Source organism: Miniopterus natalensis, chromosome 2 (assembly GCF_054644295.1).
Source record: "Miniopterus natalensis isolate mMinNat1 chromosome 2, mMinNat1.hap1, whole genome shotgun sequence".
In the NCBI taxonomy this organism is placed as follows: Eukaryota; Metazoa; Chordata; class Mammalia; order Chiroptera; family Miniopteridae; genus Miniopterus; species Miniopterus natalensis.
The window spans coordinates 152,306,695-152,333,840 of NC_142082.1; the positions used below are offsets into that span (position 1 = coordinate 152,306,695).

Below are 27,146 nucleotides of genomic sequence, written 5' to 3' on the forward strand. Positions count from 1 at the left end.
AAAGCTTAACACTGTACTCACTGTAAAAGAAATGCTTACAGGTCCATTGTCATAGACCATGTCCTGAGTGAATTTGGAGCTGAGAAGTAATACATAGATCACTGGCACAGGAGCTGACTATGTTAAACCCAGAGCTGTGTCTGATGTGTAATCGAGAAAGAAATAAAAAAGCAGCCCCTGACATCCAAGAACTGACCTAGCTCTCATAGCTAGGCCTCACTGTTATTACAAACTGATCTCATGCTTACAACTAAGCCATGTTGTTCTCCTGCAGAACATAAACAGTCCCACAAGAACATCCGCTTCAAGCAAGCTCACTGTGCAACCCACAGAATACCAAACCTCCTCCTCTCTCGCCAAATTAGTAACAGGTACTTCATTTCCTTACCAGTCACAGCTTTATCCCCACGTCGGTCTGCCCATCCTATAGATCAGATTTACTGAGATACCCAGTGATAGAATCCACATCCAAGCAATTTTCTACTTACTTAGACCCTGGCCAAAATTATCCAACAAAACCCAAATCCTATAATAGGTTCTTCCTAACCCTCTTACTAAGACATCCCACAGCTCGCCAGAATGTGCATTCTTCCTCTCTACAATGAGTAATAAACCCAACTATTCAAATACAGGTGTGTTCTTGGGGTTTTTGACTGAGGAGCATTGACAGAATAAATGATTACTAAATATATATCTTTTTTTTCCCCAATTACAGTTGACATACTATGTTATATTCATTTCAGGTGTACACCACAGTGATAAGACATAATGTTATGTAACTTACTAAATGATCATCCTGATAAATCTCGTAACCATCTGACACCATACATAGTTATTGCAATATTATTGACTGTATTCCCTATGCTGTACCTTACATTATTATTATTATTTTTTTATGTCTTTATTGATTTCAGAGAGAGTAAGGGAGAGGGAGAGAGAGAAATAGAAACATCGATGATGAGAGAGTCATTGATCGGCTGCCTTCTGCATGCCCTCAACTGGGGATCAAGCCCGCAACCCGAGCATGTTCCCTGACCAGGAATCGAACGGTGATCTCCTGGATCCTAGGTCGATGCTCAACCACTGAGCCACACCCCGCAGGGCAACATAACCATTTTGTAACTACCAATTTGTACATCTTAATGCCTTCACCTTTTTAGCCCATTCCCCTAACCCCTATCCCATCTGGCAGCCATCAGTGTTCTCTATCTGTGAGTCTGTTTCTGTTCTGCTTGTTTATTTTGTTTTCCATATTTGTCGGTAGTAGGTACATATTTATTGCCATTTTATTGTTCATATTTTTTATCTTTTCTTCTTTTTCTTAAAGAAGACCCTTTAACATTTCATAATGGCTTGGTGGTGATGAACTCCTTTAGCTTTTTCTTGTCTGGGGAGCTGCTTATCTGACCTTCGATTCTAAATGAGAGCTTTGCTGGGTAGAGTAGTCTTAGTTGTAGGTCATTACTTTTCATCACTTTGAATATTTCTTGCCACTCCCTTCTGGCCTGAAAAGTTTCTGTTAAGAAATCAGCTGAGCCCGGCCGGGCGTGGCTCAGTGGTTGAGCGTCGGCCTAGGATCCAGGCGATCGGGGTTCAATTCCTGGTCAGGGCACATGCCTGGGTTGCGGGCTCGATCCCCAGTTGGGGGACGTGCAGGAGGCGGCTGATCAGTGACTCTCTCGTTATTGATGTTTCTATCTCTCTCTCTCTCTCCCTGTCCTTTCCTCTCTCTCTAATCGATAAAGATATATTAAAAAAAAAAATCAGCTGACAGTCTTATGGGAGCTCCCTTTTCGGTAACTAATTGCTTTTCTCTTGCTGCTTTTAAGATTCTCTCGTTGTCTTTAACCTTTGGCATTTTAACTATGATGTGTCTTGATGTGGGCCTCTTTGGATTCATCTTGTTTGGGACTCTCTGTTTCCTGGACTTGTATGTCTGTTTCCTTCACCAGGTTAGGAAAGTTTTCTGTCATTATTTTTTCAAGTAGGTTTTCAATTTCTTGCTCTCTCTCTTCTTCTTCCAGCGTCCCCATGATGCAAATTTTGTATGCTTGAAGTTGTCCCAGAGGCTTCTTACACTGTCCTCATATTTTTGTATTCTTTTTCCTTTTTGCTGTTCTGATTGGGAGTTTTTTGCTTCCTCGTGTTCCAAATCACTGATTTGATTCTCAGCTTTATCTACTGTACTGTCGATTCCATGTAAATTATTCTTCATTTAAGTTAGTGTATCCTTGATTTCTGACTGATTCTTTGTTATGGTTTCCATGTCGTTTTGTATGCTTTTGAAGTTCTCACTAAATTTCTTGATCATCCTTATAACCATTGTTTTGAACTCTGTATCTGTTAGTTTGCTTGCCTCCATTTCATTTAGTTCTTTCACTTGGGACCTGTTTCTTTGTCTCCTCATTTGGACAGCCTCCATGTGTTTGTTTCTATGTATTAGGTAGAGCTGCTATGTCTCCCAAGCTTGGTAGAGTGGCCTAATATATCAGGAGTCCTGTAGGGTCCAGTGGCACAGCCTCCCCATTCACCTGAGTTAGGCACTCCAGGTGCCTCCTACTCCCCCTCCTGTGTGGGCTGTGTACACCTTCCTATTGTAGTTGAGGCTTGATTTCTGTTGGCATGTTAATGGGAGTGATTTACCCCCAGGCCGATCAGCTATGAGACTGGCTGCGACCACTTCTGGAGGATTGGCTGTGCAGGGGCCCACCCCACAGAGCAGGATTTACTTCATCAGGGCTCTTGGTACCCACTGAGTCTGCCCCTTGAGTGTGTTGCTTATGGAGGTGGTTGAGTGGTGATTTGACACGATCTGAAGCTGTCCACCAGGTGTGCTGTCTCTGGGGCCTCCCAGGCAGTGCAAGCCAAGGTCAGCTGCTGCTTCTGTTCTGCCCAGGCCTCCTAGCATGAGCTACAAATCGATCTTCAGATGGCTGCTACTTGTGCTAGGCTTGGAGGTGCCTAGGAGAGGCCAAGATGCCAACCCAGACCAGCTGCTGTTAATGCTAGGCCTGGGGCCAGTTAACGAGAGGGCAGATGTGGCACACGGAGGCCAGATGCTGCTTGTTTAAGGGATTTTAGGAAAGCCTGAAGCAAGAGCCAAGATAGGCCATTCATATGGAAAAACCAGTGGAAACAGCTTGGGTGGACCCAAAAGTTGGGTGGGCTTGGCTCTCAGGGGAATTACCAGGGCAGAGCTAAGGGCCTTATCCAGGTTGGTGGAGACTCAGATATGGTGCCTGCCAGCTGGCTTTGTGGTGTAAGGGCTCATAAATAGAACAATGCCCTCTGCTAGCAGTTCTGTCTAGGAGAAAGCTGCCCCTCCAGCTCTTGCCCTGATTCCAGACCATTTAGTTCCTCCCCATTTGTCCCTGGTGTCATTTGAGCTGCTGTCCCAGCACTGAAGCTCAGAAAGAGCAAGTTCATGAGGAAGTCTTTGCGTAGGCCCTTTAAGAGGAATGCCTGGGACTCCAGCATCCCTCTGTTTCACTTAGCCACAAGCCCTGTTGGTTTTTACAGCCAGAAGATATGGGGACTTCTCTTCCTGGCCCTGGTGCCAGGTCTGGGGAGCCCAGTGTGGGGCTTGGACCGTTGATCTTCAGGGGTGACCTCTGCAGCAGAGATATCCCTCCTCATTTTTATCCACCACACGTGACTATAGGACCTGCCTGTTCTCTGCCCCTCCTAACAGTCCGGATATGACTTCCTCTTTATATCCTTAGTTGTAAGATTTCAGTTCAGCTACATTTCAGGCATTTTTGAATAATGGTTGTTCTGTAGGTTAGTTGTAATTTTGATGTGGTTGTGGGAGGATGTGAGTACTGCATTTACTTATGCTACCATCTTGACTGGAAAACTAAGTATATCTTAAACAAATGAATATTCTCATTCCTTTTCCTTAAAAAAAAAAAGTAAGGTATTCAGTAGTTTGAGATGGGTAAGGTGGAGTAAGAATATCCCCCTTCTTTAAATTGTTTAAAGAACTATTAAGTAGTTTGTTTCTCCCATTTATTGTTGTAAAAAAAATGTAATTCTTTTTTAAAGCCTAGATTTTAGGGTGTTGTGTTTTTTTTAAAGAAGCTAGCTAAGTCACAAACATTGACCTTTTATTAAGGAAGTAAGTGATTGTCTTCGAGTACTAATCTTTAATTAACAGTACCCACCAAAAAGTCCTGATAACAGTTTGTTTCTGTGACTATTTTTATGACAAGAAAACTCCATAGAAACCCAGAGTAAAACTAATAATTTTTAAAAGTTGGCAAGTGTAGATAAGAATGATCCAGTTATTTTTGTAATAGCCCTTCTGCATAGGACATACTGTGCATTTTGAATACAGTCAAACCATAAAATACTGAAATGAAGTGAATGTAAAGTTATATTTTTCTTTCTCTTACTTTCCAGTGAGCTCTGTTCTCCTCAAACTTCAGGAGTGGCACGTGAAATGCATCTTTCTGATGGGGACACATTGCATTTTCATCCGTTAGTCACTTCCAAAAAGCTGTGGAAGCTTCCTGAGAGTCCTTTCCCACTCTGAAGGGCCTTGGGAAGCGTGCATTACATTCCACCTTTAATATCTCTACGTTTTTAATGTATAGGAGGAAAAATGTTATAATGTGGTGTTTCTAAGTAGTTCTGATCCCTATAAAGTACACTTATACTGTAATTAGAATGAGTCACTTGGTAACAATTTTCTGTATAATGAACAATATACATGGCTTTGTAAGTGAATATTTGAATTTTCTTTATACTGCGCCTAGGCATGCACATAATTAACTGAGTATGTGAATATCCAGTAAACATGGGTTTTAGTGGTTTCTTGTCTGAGAAGTTACCATTTTCTCCTACTGAAAAATTAGTGGAGTTCTTTAATCTCATGTGGACAAAATCTAATCATATTTAAATTATGGATATCCAGCAAAATTATATAGTGTTAAATTCATTTATTCAAAAGTATTTTTGAGCATCTGTTATATGCCAGATACCGTGCTACATGCTATGGTTACAAAAATAAAAAAGACTTCAATCCTTGATTGAAATGGATATCCACAGAAGAAAATCTTAAGGACATTTCCCCAGATTTGGTCTTTTTATAGTTACTTACCTGTATACCTTTCTACTCCTTTGTGTGTATTTTGTTAGGACTCTCTTTGCAGTAAGAGAAGAAAAACATAACATTCAGTAGCGTCAGTAAATTTTGGTCAGCACTGGCTGTTCTTCATGGGCAAAATGAAATTAAAAGATATCATTCTGCAAAATGAAAATTAAAACCACAATCAGATATCGCCTCATACCTGTCAGATGGCTATCATAAAAAATTAAAAAAATCAACAAATAAGTGTTGTTGAGGATGTGGAGAAAAGGGAACCTCCTGCACTGTTGGTAAGAATGTACATTGGTGCAACCACTATCAAAAACAATATGGAGGTTCCTTGAAAAATTAAAAATAAGACTGTCATATGACCCAGCAATCCCACTCCAATATTTATCTGAAGAAATCCAAAACACTAATTTGAAAGTATACATGTATCCCTATGTTAATTGCAGTGTTATTTACAATAGCCAAGATATGGAAGCAACCCCAATGTCCATCGATAGATGATTAAAGAAGTGGTACATATACAATGGAATATTAGCCATAAAAAAGAATGAAATCTTAGCATTTGTTACAGCATGGACGGACCTAGAGGGAATTATGCTAAGTGAAATAAGTCAGCCATAGTAAGACAGATACCATATGGTTTCACTTATATGTGGAATCTAAACAAACAAAACAGAAACAGACTCATAGATGCAGAGAACAAACTGATGGTTGCCAGATGGGAGGGGGTTGGGGAGGCTGGGTGAAAAAGTGGAAGTGATTAAGAAGTACAAATTGACAGTTACAAAATAGTCATGAGGATATAAAGTACAGTATAGTGAATATAGTCAGTAATCTTGTAATAACTATGTCGTCAGGTGGATACTAGACTTATTGAGGGTATCACTTCGTAAGTTAAATAAATATCTAACCACTGTGCTGTACGCCTGAAACTAATATAATATTGAATGTCAACTGTAATAGAAAAATAATTTTTAAAAATTTCTTTAAAAGATTCTGCTGTGCCCATAGTGAGCCCACAGTGGAGGAGAGAGCTCCAAGGGCAAGCGTCATGATGGAGTCCTGTCACAGTGCAGAGCTGCAGTTAGTTCTGACTGTATCACAGTTTCTAAACCTAAAGCGTTCAACAGATTTCAGGGGTTTCAGATCAGCTCCCCAATCCTAACTCCAGCCCTATGATATAAGGCCCTTATCTCCTACAGCTCAGACATCTGCTTGATTACTAGCAGAGTGATAGGTAGCTAATTGTCTGATCTCCTTTGACCACCCTCCCAACACCCCGACTTCACACAGTACCAGCCATAGCAGCCCAGGTTCTCTGAGCCTCAGCTGACCTAATGTGTCTGTCTCCCGTGTTCCTTTGTCACCACCTCAGGCAATTGGGTCAGCTCTGTGGTTTATGTGACTGACCCTCAGGTAGTATTTGATTTTTAGAAGTATTCCTGTACACAAATTTTCATCTAAAATTTAAGTATTAATAATGAATCAGATAAGGAAAATGGTACACTTGGGCCATGGATAGCTGGCGGTTCATTACCAAAATCCTAGTATAGACTATTTAAGGTAGTCATTTACAAATTATAAAACAACATAAGAAAAATTTTAAAATGGAAAATACTCTGTTTATGCTTGGTAAAGTATTCTTTGAGTTGATGTGAACCAAGTAGCATCTTATCTTTTTCCTTACCTTTTTAAGAAGACTCTCCAAAGTGTTACTCCTGCAGATTTTACTGTATTAGTGTACGGTGAATTCTGTGAGAGATTACTAGAATTCTACAATATCTCATCTCTTCAATTCTCAAATTCAAAAAAAAATCTGAAAACTAAACATTCTTTTTATAACTTATTTATTGGCAAAACCACACTAAACTTATTTAATCTTTGGCTATCTACCTTCCTGGGACATTCTCATGGTTTGTTGCAGAAATACTGTATTAATGTGTTTGATTGCAGGGTGCTCCCTAGGTATTTCATGTATATGGTGTATGTACAATATTACCTTTCTAAATTAAACAAAAAAACAAAAAAAGTTCTGAATTCTGCAACACATCTGGATCCAAGGCATTATAGATGTGTTTGTATAAACATCCATGGCAGAGTGGTTTAAGAGGATAGTTTATCTGTAATTATGTGAGGTGATAGATATTAACTAAACTTATTGTGGTAATCGTTTTGCAATATATACATGTATCAAATCATCATGTACAGGTAAAAACTAATATAGTGTTATATGTCAACTATATCTCAAAACGAGGGTGGCGCTTTAATATTGTAAACAGTTTTTAGTTTTGATAAATTTGTTCGTGTAAAAAAAAAACCCAACCTTTAATTTTCTGGTAACTTTCACTTTGCCCCCATATTTGATAGTTCTGTAGTTGGGGGTTAAATATATAAAGTGTGACTATGAATGCATATATCTGTTGATTTCGTGTACCCACAAAATGAAGGCTAACAAAAATATAATCAGGATAATTATATATACAAGGAAAAAAGGTCTCTGAATTTGGGGATTGTATAAATATACATGTATACAAAAAGTGACCAGTAGCAATATTCTGGTCCATTTTTAATGGGAGAAGTGCCAAGAGCAGTTTTCTTAGTTCTTGTTTCCTCCGCATTTTAAAGGAAAGCAAATTCACATACCAGTGATTTCAGGAGCAAAGAGTATGATGTTCTTTCCCACCTACCCATACTTTCTCAAAACCGTTCAAATGGAACCATTTAACTATTTAATTATGGTGGGATAGAAATGTGACCGATCATCTGTATGGTCATAAAGAAAGATTTTATATATTAGCACAAGAATTTTTCTAGAAATTGATATTTCAAGCTCAATGCAGTGATTATGTTTTTACTTGGAATCTTCCCCTCCGTTTTTCCTTGTTCTGTGCAGATTATCAACGCCTGATGACTGTGGCGGAAGGCATCACCACACTTTTGTTCCCATTTCAGTGGCAGCATGTATATGTGCCCATCCTCCCTGCTTCTCTGCTACATTTTCTTGATGCTCCTGTCCCTTATCTGATGGGCCTTCAGTCAAAAGAAGGAACTGACCGTTCTAAACTAGAACTTCCTCAAGAGGTAAAAGTTAATATGAATGATGAAGCATTTGCTGTTTGTTGATTTAGGTCAGGGATACTTTCCTTAGATAGCGTTGTCTTTATCTAAACTGTGTCTCTGTTCTGAGTCTCCCAAGTAAGTCTAGGGCAGAGCCCCAGCCATAGGACGCAGATCCTGACTCCTGATGGTGACTGTGACAGTCATTAATTAAACATGGTGCAAAGCAGGACAAGAGCAGATTTCCACAGCTATAAATTTGTGAAGATGGAACAGTAGTATATTAATGTTATCTAGTTGCTTTATTATTCTAATGACATTTTATTTCCTTTTCTCCATTCACATTATAAGTTTTATTTCTTAAACAAGGCAGCCCAGTTTTAACATCCTCTAAAATCATTGTATTCATTGAAGTGAATTTGATTCTTCACCTCCATCAAATGAAAAGTAAAGTCTTTCCACAAGCTAGGGATAATGGAAACATCAAATACTTTAGTATTCTTTGTTTTCAGACCTAAGGCTAGTTATCACCTTTCTCTAAATGTCAACTTTGGCTAGATGGTAGAGATAAAAATTCTAACCCCTAGCATTTAGGCCACCTTAAGGTTACTATGCTTTCTGTGTGTTGTATTTTCAAATGTTAAGAAGAAAATAAATGAATATTTTGAAAGCATTTTGAATCTGGTTTTTAGCTATTGTTTACAGTCCTTGGAATTACAATGTTAAGCCTTTGAAATGAAATACTGATAAGAGTGCCATGGCCTATTAAAAAACATAAAATGGTTAATCACATAATATTGTTAGCTATGTAATTAGCCCCTTTCTTAATAAAATCTTTTGTGTTGTGCTTCACTTTTATTTTTTCTTATTTCCCATAGAAAATCTCATTTTAATAAATGAATTCAAAATAACACACTGCTGCAGTCATTATACCCAGTAATGATCCTGTAATCATCCATTGCTTACTTTATTCTTTTTTAAATATATATATTTTTATTGATTTCAGAGAGAGGAAAGGAAAGGGAGAGAAAGAAACATCATTGATGAGAATCATTTATCTGTTGCCTCCTGCACTCCCCCTACTGGGGATTAAGCCTGTACTGGGGCATGTGCCCTGACTGGGAATTGAACTGTGACCTCCTGGTTAGTGCTCAACCACTGAGACATACTGGCTAGGCCATTGCTTACTTTATTCTAATAAACATTTTCCCTACCAAAATTAGCATTTTTGTTCGGGGGGAAAGTGGCTTGATTCAGATAATATAGAATACATATAATACAAATGGTCTTGGTCTTTTTGAGTTCATGCATGTTCTCTGCTTTTGCCTCCCTGTTATACCTCTTTTTCTCTGTTACCTGAACGCTCTTGTGTTATCTTTTCTTAAATTAATCTCAGCATCTTGATGGTTTAAAGACATAAATCCTTTAAATTTTCAAGGAAAAAAGAAATAGACTAGCCAAATGTATTTCTTAAACAGTGACAAGTTGAGTTCCTTGAGTTTAGTTTCTGGTCTATTTGTATGTTAATCAGATGATATTTTATAAGATCCTTTGTTTAGATATATAAATATTATCTTTCCATTTTTGCATGAGTAATAATTTTTGAGGATTTTAAAGTACCACCTTGATGTAGTCAGGAAATCTTTCTGTCTCTGTTTCTGTGTGCATCCTCTGACTCTAAAGATAAACTTTAAAATTCTGTAAGTTCTTACAGTAATGTCTGTGATTTTCTAATTTTTTATTCATTAAATCACTGTTTGATAAATATACATACCCATCTATTCATAGAGTAGAATAATATGAAATTTCTTGAATCAGCTGTGAAAATAGCAGTGCTTCTATATAGATAGTATAAATTAGTACATGAATTTAGAAAAAAAGGTATATCACTTTGCTCTGGTATTGTTTTACAATGAGACAAAATAATCTACTTCACATAATTTTGGGAGGAAGTAGGTATAAAAATAGTCATTTAAAAACGTGACTTCAATACACTAATAATACTCACCCTCCCCCCTTTCTGAAAACTATAAAATAAAATAATAGCTAAAAATAGTAATAGAGTTTCTTAGAATAGTTGTGAAAATGTTTGCATAATTGTTATTTTAAGAAAATATGATTTTGGTTCTTAGCTGACTGATGTAACTACATAGACTTATAATTAACCACCCACTCACTTTCCCCATGATTCCAAAATGATAGGCACAGGGAGCCATTTATTGTATTGTGTGTGTTTTCGGGAGTGGGGGTGGGTGATGGTGGAAGGATATAGCCCTGAGGAATAACTGCATAGAATGGCACCTCACTTTCTACCATTCTTACTAATCTTTAGAGTAAATGGTGGACCAAAAAATCAAGAGAAAGTTGAAGTGGAATTGCTTTTTCCATATCTTGCCCCGAGATTCTATGGGAGTGTTTTAAATGTTCTCCTCTGGCTTAACTTCCACCACTGAGTAACTGGATCCCTTACTCAGCATGGAGAAAACTGCCCTCGCCTCACATTCCTGGGTACTTCCCCCTCCTGCCTGCATTTTTGGGGTTTCACAAGATGACATCTCCTTGAGCCTTGTTTACTCATTCCGCAAATGTTGCCTCATACACTCCTAGTGCAGGATACATTGGGAGACATCAAGATCAATAAGAGGCGATTTCTGCTTTCCAAAATATTCATTTACCAATATCAATAATACAGGCTAAAAATAAATGTCAGTAAGAGGAATGAATGAACTAAGAATATATACAGGGAAATAAAAATGCCTTTGGGTTAGGAACATAGGAAGGTCTTCATGGCAGAAGAGATAATTAAGCTTCAAGTTTTTGTTCCCTTTTGAGGGAATGTTTGTTGCTTTTCATTGGCAGTAATTACATTGTTGATCAGTAAAAACGTAGAAATATTTAGTCTTAAAACAACCTAAGATTGAGATGCCGAGTCCATTTTTCATTGTGTCATATTCTTGAGCTCTTCTCATATAATTTTTTTTAATTTAATGGTATTAAAAGTGAGAACGTGACTTATCAGAATACTCTATTGCATAGAGTTCTTATTTGTTTTAGAAAACAGCTTTTTGGCTTTTCTTCAATAAATTTTTATAACACAAGTTCCCATTTCCCATTTCTACTTTGTCATAACCAAAGCCCCAAACTTGGGTTCTTCTATGCAGACACAGGAGGGTGTGAGAGTCTCATAGGCATTTGAAGACAGGCCAGGAGCTGTGGTGCTGAACACCCACCTTGCCATACACTTTCTGCTCAGCAGTGATTACATGAGCATAACAAGCTTTAAAATTTCCCAAAATGCATCACTTTTTCTTTTCATAGAAGGCACAGGATAGAAAAGGATAGCTGGAAGGCATTAATAAAGGAGATGGTACAAAATATAACTGGTGAGAGGTTGCTGGTTAACATTTATATTAGCAAGTTAATGGATCTTTTTCCTTCCATTTTTAAAAATATTGAATCATCCATTTGAATTATGTGACCTACTTTCTCCCTATAAGCTTTTCAATATACTATCCTTCTTTCTGGACTGTAGAAACACATGTAAAGATGCAGATTTAAAGGAAGCTGTAGGGTCTTCAGCAAGATGTGACTTCAACTCTTACTTTATTTAGAGAAAACTATTGACATTGGAAAAGAGGAAAGATGCAGGGGGAAAAGTCCCGTAAGCCACCAGGCTCTTTGAGGATGCTTATCTGAGACAGGTGTCAGGAAGTCACCTATCTTCTTGGGCCTCAACTTCTTCATCTGCAGACTTGAAGAAATCTTCATTGGTTCTCTGGATGGGGGATATCTTGAGTTTTTATTGAGCTTGATTTGGAACTTTGCTATACTCCTTGCTCATCAGTATCTAACATGAAGAGAAAAACAGAGATCCAACTGTTTGCTCTCCTCTTTTCACTTTTCCTTGGCACTCAGATGAGATGACAGTGTGAATTCTCCCCTTGCTGACCTGGGAGGTGGGGACAGGGCAGGGTGGGGTGAGGGGATGAGGAAACACCAGGAAGCTTCCTATTCTGTTTGTTGACTTCCACCCCATGCCCTGCGTTCAGTCCCTAATGCCGTCAGGATCACTTTTATGCGATGGGCTTCACCTTTGCCCCCTTCCTCTCCAGTCTAGGAGCACTGTCTTCCTTTATACTGACAACCTTGTTCAGATTAAGAAGGTCTGAACAGTAAAAGTAAAATACTGTTTTGGAGTCTACTATAATCAGGTACCTTGGGGATCATCAGAATTTTATGCAGGTACTTGGCTCCTTGAATTTTTCATATCTATTTGAAAAATGTTTAAAAGCCTTTTATTTAAAACCTAGAGCATAAGCAAACTCAAAAAACCATTTCCTCTGATTTCTATCTCCTCTTTTCCTCAACTCAGAAATATCTCCTGAGTCACCTCTTAATTATCCAAGGGTTAATCATTTATAGTTCTCTAAGCACGGCCTCTACCACCTCTCTCTGCCTCCTGCTCTTGGTCTAATGACTTCTGAAATGGTTTTGTTTTCCAAGAGGCTGAAGCTAATTTGGGATAAAGTAAAAATTTGTGGATTTTCTATGAATTTGGATTGCTCTTTGCCAGCTTTATCCCATCTAGGGGCAGGGTACTGTAGCTGCTAAATTTTAGCAATTGTTTTTTCTAAATTATGAATGGTGTTAGAGCAGTGGAATGGCATAGAAAGTTCAAGCTCCTTCAGTGAGCATACCCAGTGTTCTTGGATTTGTAAGGTACTATCAGTCTGTGCATCTTTAGTCATTTAGGGATGCCATCTATTACAGAACCATATCTTGATTATAATAAATTGATGAGATCCAGATAAAATTATTCATTTATATTAAATATGGTATAAAAATACTCACATAGGGAAAACTGCTGGCAACAGAGATTTATTTTTAAGGAATAAAAAATTCTTGCCCGGCTGGCATGGCTCAGCAGTTGAGCATCAACCTATGATCCAGGAGACTGAATTTCAATTCCTGGTCAGGGAACTTATCCGGGTTTCGGGCTCAGTCCCCAGCAGCAGGCAGCCAGTCAATGACTCTCCCATCATTGATGTTTCTATCTCTCTCTCCCTCTCCCTTCCTCTCTCTCTGAAATCAATTAAAAAAAAAAGAATAAAAAATTCTTAACCTTGAAAAGGTTAACATAAAATCTGCGTAATTTGTGATTTTGTTTATAGTAGTTGGCAAAAATATTTTAGAACTTAACATTTCTTTACTGTAAAACCTTTATATTTCTTTTTTCTTTTTCAGGCTAATTTGTGTTTTGTGGATATTGACAACCATTTTATCGAGTTGCCTGAAGAATTTCCACAGTTCCCCAACAAAGTGGATTTTATACAGGAACTCTCTGAAGTTCTTCTTCACTTTGGGATCCCTCCTGAGGGCAGCCTACATTGCAGTGAGAGTGCCACCAAGCTGAAGAATCTGGTTCTGAAAGACTTGGTCAATGACAAGAAGAATGGCAACATCTCCACTAATAACATCAGCATGTATGAGTTACTAAAAGGCAACGAAACCATAGCCCGCCTCCAAGCTCTGGCTAAGCGGACCGGTGTGACCGTGGAAAAAATGGACCTCTCTGCCTCTCTGGGTGAAAAAGAAAAGGATTTGAAACTGCAGTGTGAAGAGGCAGAGCTAAGGGACTACCAGCTCAACGTACAGCTCCGAGAGGTGTTTGCTAACCGCTTTACACAGATGTTTGCAGACTACGAAGCGTTTGTGATTCAGAGTGCCCAGGACTTGGAGTCCTGGCTCACCAACCGGGAACAGATGCAGAACTTTGACAAAGTAAAAAGAACCATAGTTTCCCTTTTTATGGTTCTTAGTGGGCTATATTATTTGGTTTTGTTAACTTTTTTTTAAACACAGATTTTTCCTCTCTCCAATTAATAAATTACCAGTATTTTACACTAGATAAAACAATTTCACAGGAAAGCAAATCAACTAGCTCATTAAGCCCACCATCAAATTATGTATTACATTGCCTTTCATCTCATTTTTAAAAATTCTATACTTTGAAAATTTTTAAATTATAGAAACTCAGATTTCACAGGTATTTCAAATCTGTTAACACTATCTGATCTTGTAAGAATGTCACTTATTCAAGGATCAAGGCTAGTTAAATAAGGCCTATTTCTTTTCTAATAAATCCCATTTTTATATTTTGTCTTCAATATAATGAAGTCACTATTTGTCCCTGTAAAGGTAACAAAACAGTTTAGTTTCAGAAGCCAAATTTTTATCTCATTCTAGGATGAAAAGAGAGAAAGATGAATGAATTAGGTTTTATTACTATAAGCCTAAGGTTCTGTTCCAGTTTTGGGGAAAGGAAGACAGAAAATAGCACCAGCTTTTGATTGTCCTGTTGACATTGAAGCTTCTTGCTAAGGTTTACTGTAGAGTATTCATCTACCAGATTTTCTTGACATATCCATCAAAAAATTTTTTTCCAGACAAAAGCACTTAAGGGAAGGGCATTAACTCTTTCAGGTCACCAGGGTGTAGTTCAGCCTCCTGCTTCTGTGGTAGCTGAGGCATGATATTGCTATTAGAATGAGTTATGGCTTTTTGCTAAATGGCATCTTTGTGCTGTGAAAGTCTCCTTAAAGGGGCCAATCCATCCTAAGAGCCTAATGTACAATCTTGGAGCATCTGACAAATAAATATTAATTTTAAAATGTTATAAAAGTAGGTAGTATAAAAGATTATTTTCTGATTTCATCAGATATTTTTTCAGGCAGAAGATCTAAACTGTATTGAACAGTTAAGTTCTGGTGCACTTTATGTTTGAGAAAACTTCCTTAATAAATTAAGAAGCCTTTCCTTCCCCAAATGTATTTGTGCTCTTAGATTCCTTTCTCATTAAGTTTAACCATTTTCCCACATTTTTTCCTATTCAGCTTGGAACTACTGTGTACACTCAGGATTTATCCTTGGGGCAATTCAAATTCTTATCTAAATCGAGCACTGGTACTTGCTTCCTCCTTAATCTTTATGTAGCTTCAAACTATAAATGGAATTCTTTTTATATAACCCCTAGAGAAATGAAAGTTTCATGTCGGATTCCAGAAGGCTTGCAATCATCTAATTTTTCACTAGGAAAATTTACAGGACTGTCACATACTACTGGTGCAAACCGAGTCTTTGCTGACCTTACATGTCGTAGTCCATGAGGGTCTGAATATCAAAGCCAGACATTTGACCCTTTTAGGAAAAAAAATAAAAAGGCTTTTTGCTCTATAAAAAGTACATTTGATGTTTATCTGTAAAATACCTTTTAAAGAGGTGAGCTGATTTCTAGAGACTATTGTGAGCCTTTTTCTGGCTATTTGGATTTATGTAAATACATCTGAACTATGGAAGCACTTAAATTGAATAACTGGGTTTCTGTAAGGAACTTTTTAAAAGGCTTCCTAAATTTCAGAATGAGAAACATGCTAGGAAGAAGCTGATGAGTATTAAGGAGAGTAATCTTACATCAGAACTTACCTTCCCATCAGCTGCATCTACTCTAAAGAATGGGAAGTGAAACCAACCCAGCAGCTGAAATAGTAATTCATCTCCAAATTTCAGCGGGTACCAGGCTGCAACTAGTTTCTAGACACACAGACCTGAAGAACCACAGAAAAAAAATGAACACTTCTGAGTTGAAACCTGATTACAATTTACTGAACCATTCTGTGCAGCAGACGAACTGGTTGGTAACAGGAATGTGTTGTACATGCTAAAGGCTTATAACTTGCTTCAGATGGTTTTTTAGGCCATTCTTTTTTTAGTTAAGTCTCAGCACAGGTCTGGAAGGAGTTTGATCTTGAATTAACACTCACCCATGAATCTCTGACAGTTGGGGCCTAGAAAAACATCCACTTGAAGAAAAACAAAAAGATTTCACCTGTAAAGACAAACTCCATGTTGGTGTTTTTTTTTAAACATACTTTTATTGATCTCAGAGAGAGGAAAGGAGGGGGAGAGAGAGAGATAGAAACATCAATGATGAGAGAGTCATTGATTGGCTGCCTAGCCCGCAACCCGGGCGTGTGCCCTGACCGGGAATCGAACCCTGATCTCCTGGATTCTAGGTCGATGCTCAACCACTTAGCCACACCCGGCCGAGTCATGTTGTTTTTATTTAAAATTATTATGTATATGGCATTATTGTATCAGTTAATCACCTCACTGCCTTATGACTTGAAGGTATATTGCATAGGCTAGATATAGCAGAAGAAATTACAGCTCACTGGGGAAAGGGGTCAAGTTTATTGGTAAGTGAAGAGGATGATTGGCAATCCTGTGGCAATTGATCCACCATCTTTCATTAATGATGCTCTGTTTTCTATAAAACGGCCATGAGGATCAGAATGTAAATCAGGTTTGAAAGATAAGATCAGTGATAAAGACCTAAGTGACCGAAATTTTTTGAATTTAGAAGAAAGGCAGGCAACGTGAATTTTTAAAGATTTTTGAACTTTTAAGCATCAGTTTTGTATGTTATACGATTTAAAAAGAATGACCTTAGCAACAGATAATTTTCAGAATCATGTAGTATTGCGATGGGTCTCTGCGCTCATAATTTTTTCATTTTTCTCATTACAGGCTTCCTTTCTGTGTGACCAGCCTGAGCCATACCTGCCATTCCTTTCACGCTTCATTGAAACACAGATGTTTGCCACCTTTATTGATAATAAAATTATGTCTCAGTGGGAGGAGAAAGATCCCTTGCTTCGGGTCTTTGACTCTCGGATTGAGAAGATAAGACTGTATAATGTAAGGGCACCCACCTTGAGGACATCTATATATCAGAAATGCAGCACTTTAAAAGAAGCAGGTAAATGACATTAAAAAAATAATAAACAAACATAAATAAATAAAGCAGGTACATTTGCCATGCCTTTTTAAATTAACTTAAAACCCATGATTGTTTTGTATACATTGTTGGCCATATAAAACGAAAAATTAATTATCAGTTTTAGACTTTATGGTACTATATATATCAAGAGGTACTTTCTTTAGTTTTGTTTCCTTCTGTTTCTGTGAGTTCATGTCCATCCCATTCCTACTTGACATTCCTTTTCTCTTAGAAGAGGAAAAGCAGTAACAAATTGAATGGAGTAGAATTACAGGGTTGCTATGATGTTTTTGTCTTGTTCTTTTTATTGCCTTTATGGAAAAAAATGTTAATTTCTATCTTGCTGCTTATGTTGCCTTTTTACTTATGGCCTCTTTTCTCTTTGGCCAGGAAAAGATAAGTATTAATTTAAAATAGTAAATCAGAGATGTTGCTTAATTAACGTAATTGTGACAGTATATTTAGTCTAATGGTGCCATTAATTATAATAGCTTTATTTATTGAAATTACATCTCTGGATTCTTGTATTCAAATTAGAGGTTTCCCAACCCTGACACCAGTTTTTCCCTCCAAGAATTATGAGTTTGGCCAGTCTTGTCTGACAGTGTAATATAATAGTCCACTAAATAGCCATATTAACAGTCAGTGTTTACTGAGTATTTACTGTGTGCTGAACATTGTACCAGGTGTTTTACATGCCCTTTTGCATTTGATCTTAATGATGAAGGGGGGTATAGGCACATTTACTTTTGTTTTATGACTACCTTCATTTTATAGTTGAGAAAACTGAGCAGTCAAACCACCTGCTTATGATTGCATAGCTAGTGATTGGTGGAGTTGTGATCTGAACCCAGGTGTGACTGATTCTAGCCCCTGAGGCCTTACTACGATGTTAGCTGCGCATTCAATAAAGAAACATGTAAAATGTACCAGTCCACACAATTTTATGCATTCATACCTGGTTCCTCTTTGTTTGCTAAATAAACTGATATTTTATCACCTGAGTGCCCCTTCCTTTGATATATTTTTCTTCAAATGTAGGAGCTATTGGAAAACAATCTTGCCTCTGGAGAAAAAGGAGGTAGCCAACGTGGAGTGTCTGCTCTGCTTCTGTTACTAGCCTTTCTCACTTTATGTAACTAAATCAGAGTCACCTGAGTTGTGATGCCGTAGTTTTAGCATATTTAAGGAAAGGAGTATATGAACAATATTTTTTATGTAGCTATAGAGGTCTCTTGGGTAACTTGCTGGAACTTCATCCTGTTGTGTGTTCTGAGGGTCAATCCTTGGAGGCTTTCAGGAAGTGGCAGTTACTGTGTCTCTGGAAATTGAGGGGTAGAATGAGTTAAATTGTCTCTGCCTGTTCAGATTATAGTCTGACTTTCAGTGCTTTAGTGGCCGTATGAAGAGTATAATGCCTTGTTGAGCCAACTTCATTCCTCCCTTTCTGACAGATTTAAAAAAAATTAAAAAAAAAATGTCTTTATTGATTTCAAAGAGAGGAAGGGAGAGGGAAAGAGAGAGATAGAAACATCAATGATGAGAGAGAGTCACTGATTGGCTGCCTTCTGCCCACCCCTGACTGGGGATCGAGCCCGAAACCCGGGCATATGCCCTGACCAGGAATGGAACTGCAATCTCCCAGGCCAATGCTCAACCGCTGAGCCACGCCCCGGCTAGGCCAGATTTTTATGTTTATTTTTTAAATATATCTTTATTGATTTCATAGAGAGGAAAGGAGAGGGAGAGAGAGATAGAAACATCAATGATGTGAGAGTCATTGATCGGCTGCCTCCTGCACACCCCTGACTGGGGATCGAGCCTGCAACCCAGGCATGTGCCCTGACCGGGAATTGAACCCTGATTGCCTAGATCCTGGGTCAATGCTCAACCGCTGAGCCACGCCCGGCCGGGCCAGATTATTTTTTAATGGAGCTCAGCACTGATTCCTTTGTGTGCTTCCAGAAATCTTTTCAATTAAAATAGATTTTCTTTCAGCCTCTTAAAGAATTTGATACTCCCTCTATCATGACAGAAATTATATAATACTCTTGAAAATGTACCATTATAGATTTAACATACATGAAAATGAGATTCAGCTAAAGCAGTAAGTAGTCTCCCAGGAACTTAATTTATCAAACACTCTTTTAAAAAGTAAAAGGAGGCAGCTGGCTGTGACTGTCCATTACTCAAAGAATGTGCAGTTATTTCTTTTATCAGATAAAATTGTCTTCCACCCTCCTCCAACAAAAGCTACAGAGGTTGGGATTTTGTTGTCAGCATTGGATTTTTTGTTGTGTATTATTTTTGTCTCCTGTTGTTTAGCTTTTGTTTTTCTTCTGCCTCTAACTAAAAAGGATTTTGATTTGCAGGTGAACTCTTTAGGCAGAGGTCATCTGCTGTTGACATTGTGGCTCCAGAACCTCATGATTTCTGTGCAGAAAGGCAACCAGCTGATCGTAATGCAGAGTTCCCCCCCCCCCCCAATCACAGAAACTGAATATTGGCACAAACCCTTGAAAGTATAACAACAGGGCCCTGACCCCTCAAAGCAGGCATTTAATAACCTCTGAATGTTCAGTATTCACTGGTGGCATAATCACTGAAAAGTTAACACTGCATTGTGCTCCCTATGGTCGTCTTACATGTAAACCCAAGAGTGATTCATTGTGAATTATGATTTTTGTTTTTTAAAAAGATTCCTAACAAAAGGAGAATAACTCAGCATCAGATGGATTTCTGTCATTTCAAATCCAATGGAAAAAACTGAAGCTAATTTTCCTTTTTTCTTTTCATGAGATGGAATTGGCAGAGATGGAATTTTGTAGTATTTCATGGAACATAAAATTGGCAGGAACTTCAGAAAATTCCATGCCATGAATCTAAGCATTATTTTGCCTAAACCATCTGTTAATTGTGCTTTATAAATATTAGGAAACATTGAGAGCATAAATAGGGCTGTGGAGAGCCAAGGGGCATTGTTGAAAATTAAATATCATTCTACAGTAAAACAGGGCATCCTTTTTGCCCAGCATAGAACATATGGACTATGTTTCAAGATAAGTTACAAGCTACACATTAAAAATAAAATTAAGTTCAAGAAAGTTTTGGATAAATTCCTGTGAAGGAAAATTAGGGAAGTTTAACATTTTGACGTTTAAGTCACAGAGGGTAATAGTAACTTCCTCAAAGCTTCCCCTTGTACTATTTTTGTCAGACACGAACCACTGGTTTGGGTGAAGCACTGATCTCACGGAAGAGAGTATTAAGCATGTTCTTTTGACAAAAGTAGAGTGTCATGGACAGACCCCTCCCCACCCAAGAAAGAATTTTTTTAGACTGTGTTTGGGCAATAACAAGCAGTATTCAATCTGCTGGTATTGAAAGGAGCAAAATAAACTGATTCTGTGAAATATTTATAAAAATACCTTTTTATTTCTCCTAAATCCCAAGATTAGCAGTTCCCCAGTGTGCTCTCTTTATCACACAACCACAGTCACTGCCTGTTCTCCTGTTTTAGTTGTTTCTAGGCAGAGGACTGGAGACATAGTCTTGATTTTCAAATGTTACATTTCCTCTTGAAAATTCAGTTAATGAAAACATTGAAGATCAGATTGATTTATTTATATATTTTTTTTACCAGAGACATAATTCACTCTTTCTTGGGTCTTTGAGACATCCCCTAACTTTCAGTGGTTTAAAAATAGAAATATTGAGTAATTCCTGTCTTCTGACTTTGTCCCATTATATTCTTTAAAAGGTCAGTTTTTTAATCCTCTGGGCATTTTCTAAATGCCTGCTTATTTTGTTTTTCTCTGCCTTACCCCTCTTGATCTAATAAACACTCCTAAAAGACTCCTACTAATGAGAATGTGACTGTTACTAAAAGTAATAAACTTCACACAGTTCTTGTTGTCACAAAAAGAACCACGAGTATTTAATGGGTTTTTGTACAAAGAAAGTTAATACAAGGCTTCTGTACTTACTTTTCCCTTCTCTTTACCTGTCCTTCAGCTCAAGGGAAATATTTGCCATTATTTTCATTAATACTGTACTTAGAACCATATTTCCATTAAGAATGTTGAATTTCCCACTTATGGGAATTGTTTTAATGCTAACTTAAGAGATTTTTCAACCCCACTGCCCTGCCTTTGACAAAGGCAGAAATACTGTAAAAATTAATTACCCAGTATTTACTTAAAATTAACCTTTTTGTACTTACATTATACTGATTTCTGAAGAGCTTTAGTAAAAATCTGTTTCAGAGTGTGAGAAAGATTGGGTTCCTTTGTTGGTGCATGAGTAGAGGAAGCATTATTTTTTAAGGCTTAGCCAATGAAATGTCTCTAATTTGTTACAAATTTAATTTATAGCTCAGTCAATTGAGCAGCGGCTGATGAAAATGGACCACACTGCAATCCACCCACATCTGCTTGATATGAAAATTGGTCAAGGAAAATATGAACAAGGGTTCTTTCCAAAGTTACAGTCCGATGTCTTGGCAACAGGACCAACTAATAACAAGTAAGCACCTTCTTTACTTGAGTAGTTGAGGAATGAATGAAAGGTGCGATGCTCTGCAACTCTAATGGAGTAACGCTCAGCCGTCACACATGTTATCGATCTGATTACTTTTTTTGAAGAACAAATTAATTCATTTGAGATAGGATTAACTTTTAATTCGATCATGTCAAAAAATCCAAAGACTAGAGACTTTTCTTTTTTGGGTAATGTGCACTTGGGAATAGCTTTACTTTAACTGACTGTGTTTAACTATAATGCTAATACTCTAATGGCATTAGATAAATTGTACTTCCGTTATCTGTGTTATCTCACTATCTGTATTAGTTTCCTAGGACTGCCGTAACAAAGCACTACAGACTTAGTGAGTAGAAATTTATCCTTTCACAATTCTGGAAGCTAGAAATCCAAAATCAAGGTTTTTGCAAGGCCATGTCCATCTGAGGCTTCTAGGGGAGGATCCTTCCTTGCCTCTTCCAATGTCTGGTAGCCCCAGGCATTTCGTGGCTTCTAGTAGCAAAACTCTAGCCTCTGTCTTCCTGTTTACATGCCTGTTCTCTCTCTGTGTATGTGTCCAGTTTCTCCTCTTCTTATAAGGACACCAGTCTTGTTGGTTTAGGGCTTCCTCTGATGACCTTATTTTAACTTGATTTCATCTGTAAAGACCCTATTTTTAAATCAGATCACATTTGCTCAGCTGGGCATGGCTCAGCAGTTGAGCATCAGCCTAGGATCCAAGAGATCACAGTTCAATTCCTGGTCAGGGCACATACTCGAGTTGTGGGCTCAATCCCCAGTCGGGGGCCTGCAGGAGGCAGCCAATCAATGACAACTCTTATCATTGATGTTTCTATCTCTCTCTCTCTCTCCCTCTCCCTTCCTCTCTCTGAAATCAATGAAGATATATATTTAAAAATAAATAAATAAATAAGGTCACGTTCACAGGTATTGGGGTTAAAACTTCAACATATCTGTTTGGGGGACACAGTTCAACTGATAACACCATCTTTGTATTTTTTAAGCATTGAATGCAAAAACTGCAAAACACCCAAAAAGAAAGATAAACCCTGTCATTCTTCATGAAAGATAATTCCATTCATAAAATATCTGAATATGGTTAGAAATGAAAAGTTACTTGGAGAGTCCTTGATTTTAGGCGCACTTTATTAACAAGTGCGTAGTAAAGAAGGGTTTCACAAGAAAGATGCAAAGAAGGTTATTAATGGGGAAGATAGTAAGTTCAAAAGAGCTTTGAATGGGAAATCAGCAACTCTGAAACTTGGTTCATTCTTAACCACTAAGCAGCTTAGGAATTTTGGACAAGTTGGAATCACTTTCCTCTCTTCTCATCTGAAGATACTATTCTACATCTGTGATCTTATTAAAGAGAGTCAGAGAAGGGGGGGGGGAGCTAGGCTGTGGTAAAGAAATGGGCTAGAAGACTGAAGTAAAGACTAAGTACACAACATAAATGGCATTGAGCCACGTGCATTTTCAGAAGGCAAGTGTAGAATCAGTGAGAGCAATAAAAAAAGAGGTGGTTTATGTCTTTTGACCAAAGTGGCCCAAAACTAAATTAGTAATGTGAAGGTTCTTGAAAGATGGGCTAGGAGTATTGTTACCAGTGGGGTGCCCTCTGTGTCAACACCTGTTGCTGGTGGAAGTAGAATTCTTGTGATGTCACAAAGAAAGGAATTTCCTGAGACTCATACGGGAGCCTGAGTGATTGTGGCAAGCTTTATTAGTGATGTAAAATTAAGGGGGTTCCCTTCCAAGGTCCCATCTTCCTCTATCTCGCTATGGAAAAAGCCTAGCCTTGTCTTCAGCAGAACAAGAATTAAGGCCACTGCCCAGAGTTGTCACTCAATATTAAAGTCCATTCCAGTCCAGCATCTGGCTAACTTAGCTTATGTTCCCAGCTGCAGTCCATTGCATGTGGGGTCCACATAGCCATGGTCCATGCAGCTGCTTAAGACCACATGGCAGGCAAGTGTGAGTCATGAAGCAAGAGAGTACAGGGGAGCAGAAATAAAGTCAGAGCAGAACAAGAGAGACGGGGCTGTCTAGGGATTGTGTGTTCCCAGATTTTCATGAGCTTATATTGGTGTCTACCCCCCCCCAGCCAATGATCTTTTTCCCAGGTTAGACTGATAGGCAAGCATCTTCCCTACATCACCCCTACTTTACTCTGCATGTGTCCATTTTCCCCTTTGTTAGACCTTTTCCCCCAGTGATTGCAGGGAATGGACCAGGGGTGTAGTGTAGCTTCCTGGGGAAGCTGCCCAGGTGACCATGCTTGTAATGTCTGTCCTCCCTTTGCTCTTTTTCTATTATTAATATTGATAAACCAGCTAATTATGATGATAGCAAGATAATGTTTCTACCTTTCAGATGATCTGCTGAACTATACGTTGCAAAATTTTTGGCACTTAAATCTTTATTTTTCAAGATGCTGTTAATAAAGCCGTGATGAAAATTTCCAAATTTTGTGACAGATCTGTAAGGGCTGGAGATTTATAATGATAAATGCTAGATTCTTAAAGGAAAACCACGTATACAGTTAATTGGCAGGGTTTTACCCTGCATTGAAGAGCTGTCCCTACTTTGATAAACACTGAACTTAAAAATGTGCTCAGAGATACTGAGTGTTGGGGGTTCAAACTTTCCAGGTCATGGTACTAGATACAATGTCCTATATTTCAGAAATGGATGAGAATTTTCCATCAGAACAGATTAGTCATCAGTTTATTCTTTTTTTCCTTACATTTGTAGAATATCCTGTTTGAATCACTTTTTTGATACAGGTCAAGTATTAACTTTAATAGTTTTTATTTCCTTTTGATACCATTAGATTGCTCATTCATTCATTTGGCAAATATTTATGGATCCCCTCCTGAATATAAGGCACTGTCTTGTTCACTGAAAGCCTAGCAATGAACAAAACAACCAAAATCCCTGCTTTCAGTAGGAGGAAAAAAACAAAGAAACTTAATATGTAAAATAAATAACCTGTCAGATAGTAATAAGATTTGTGATGAAAAATAAAGCAGGGAAGGAGTGCTCAGGAGGGAAGGTTTCAATTTTTAGATCTTACTGCCATATTTTCTTTTAATCTTATATATAATCTCAAGGTTTCCCATTTCCACACAGAGCCCAAGCATTATATTTTCAGGTACATTGTAGTCTGAAAGAAAAAATATCTCAGAACTAATTTTAGGGTTTAAGGGATTTATAACCATGCCCATGTAAATGGTTGATCAACTGTTAGAGAGAATTTAATGTGCTGCTTACAAGGCAAAAGCAAATAAGCGATCTTTAATGATTCAGCAAATATGATTATCTTTGGTAAAATTATGCTTAGTAAATAAGGTTCAGTAATGCAAAAAATAAGTTAGTTACTTAACCAGGCCAGGAATGTGTGGACTTCATAATAATTTTCTTAAGCAGATGCTCATTTACCTGTTTTGAAACTAAAATTAAATAGGCCTTTTGGCCCACAGAGTGTATAGTAAGATGCTAGTTATAATATGTAAGTTAATAATTATCCTTTTCTTTACCTATGGTCTTTTCCACTTTTCTTGCCAAGGGAGATGTTCTGCCCTTTATATTCTACCCAGTAGCTTTAATTTTTTAAAACCCTGAACAAATTTTACTATATTACACTGACCCTTTTTCCTCCCCTTTTTCTACAAGGCTATTTTCAAGGCCTGCCGGTCAAAAATCTATACCCAGGCCTTTATACATTTTTTTGGTTAATTATATTTTACTCTTCCCCTTTATTTATTATATAAGTTTGCCAGCTGATATTTATATTCTGCTTCAGAGTTGTTGAAGAAAAAAATATTCATGACACTTGTTGAAGATGGTAAGACAGACTTTATTCAAGGGAGGCTGTTGTGATAGGTGTTGGGACCACCGCAATGGGATTTTGCAACGGGGAAGAGAGATTGGCCTCAACTCCAAACACATGATGGGCAAGGAGGAATTTATAGCCAAGGAGTAGAGTGGAAGTCAGTGGATGGAAAATTACTAAGAGTAAATATTAGGGCCCAGGGGAGATTCTGACTAAACTGACCAAACAGGATTCTTGCTGAAGGCAGGCCAGGGTGATTGGGCTTCATGTGGGGGATGGGGAACGATGAGGACCCAGATCAGATAAGAGAGCTCATGGACCCTCAGGATGGGGGGCTCCTTCTAAACTGACTTAGTGGGGCTCTTACTAAAACTGGATTTTACAAGAAAGTGAACAGATGGTCTGGGAGAAAGTTCAGGTGCCTGATGGTAGTTTGGTCAAGCATGAAATCTTTGTCAGTGTCTTACTATGTCTTTTTCTGGATCTTTTCAGTTTCCTCAATTTTCTTAGTATTCTTTTTATAGTCTTCCATTGATCCATTTCCAATGATTCCACTTCAGAGCTCTATCATTAAATCTTCGTGCATTTTTTCCCTGATGTAAACCCATCTATATCCTTTAAAAAAAATTTTAAGAGAAGCTACCTTTTTTGCTACCATTTTTTATTATAATTGTTTAGTGTTCCTCTGGCAGACTGAAATGAGATGATTTAGAAGCTTGAAACCAAAAGCATACATAAATTATTTAAAAAGAAACAGCTTTCTCATTTTAACTTTTTTTGTAAATTGGATACTTTGTTAATGAAATAATTAAAAGTAATAAATTGTCAGAAATGCAGTATGACTTTTTCTTACTGGCAAAAATATATATTCATTTTATTTTATTTTTTTGTATGTTTTTTTTGATTTCAGAGGAAGGGAGAAGGAGAGAGAGAGAAAGAGAGAGAGAAACATCAGTGATGAGATTCATTGATCGGCTGCCTCCTGCACACCCCTTACTGGGATTGAGCCTGCAACCCAGGCGTGTGCCCTGACTGGGAATTAAACTGTGACCTCCTGTTTCATAGGTTGACACTCAACCACTTAGCCACACTGGCCAGGCTATAAATTTACTTTAAATTGTGTGTATCTCTGTTGTCAAGGTTATACTCAAGAGTAAATATTCTTAGAATGGTACAATGAATACATAGTCAAGAATACACATTCGATCAAAATTTTAAAATATTGGAAAGTGATAGGGTAAATTTTAAAGCCACCCGTAATGCCATCATCATGAGATGTTAACATTTGGTGTTTTTTTCCATTGTATGGATCCTGGTGTGTGTGCACACACATGTGCATGTTCACACTTTTTTCTTGCTTACGAAATTAAAACCTTGTTTATACAGTGTTGTATCTTGCTTTTTCATTCATTATTGTATCAGGAGCACTCATATTATTAATATTCCTAGAAACTTGATTTTTTAAATGAGTATATGATATTTCATTGTATAATACCCCCTACTGTTGAACAGTTAGGTTGTTTTGAGCACATTTAATTAATTCTAACTGTTGGGTGTAAGATCTGCTATTAACTCAAAAGCTTTTTGGAAAAATTATGCATTTAACATGCTTTTGGAGTGAAATATATATCCTAATTTCAGAAACATTTAAAAGCAAAAATGTGTCTTCAAATAAAAGAAACACAGAATTTGTTACTGCATACATGCTGTGATGAACATCTGTAAACCTAAATGTTAGATTGCATCTGCGATTATTTATTTAAGGTGTATTTATAGAA

General features: G+C 37.6%; 1 protein-coding gene across 4 annotated transcripts in view; it reads left to right on the forward strand.

The window, feature by feature from the left end:
- The window catches only part of DENND5B (DENN domain containing 5B), a 153,878-nt gene that overhangs the window by 85,745 nt on the left and 40,987 nt on the right, over window positions 1-27,146 (forward strand). For all 4 annotated transcript variants that reach the window (XM_087814737.1, XM_087814734.1, XM_087814735.1 and 1 more), the window contains 4 exons: window positions 7,992-8,179; window positions 13,400-13,936; window positions 16,742-16,973; window positions 21,368-21,518. In XM_087814737.1, coding sequence (XP_087670863.1) covers window positions 7,992-8,179; window positions 13,400-13,936; window positions 16,742-16,973; window positions 21,368-21,518 — 1,108 coding nt within the window. The remainder of the gene's footprint in view (window positions 1-7,991; window positions 8,180-13,399; window positions 13,937-16,741; window positions 16,974-21,367; window positions 21,519-27,146) is intronic.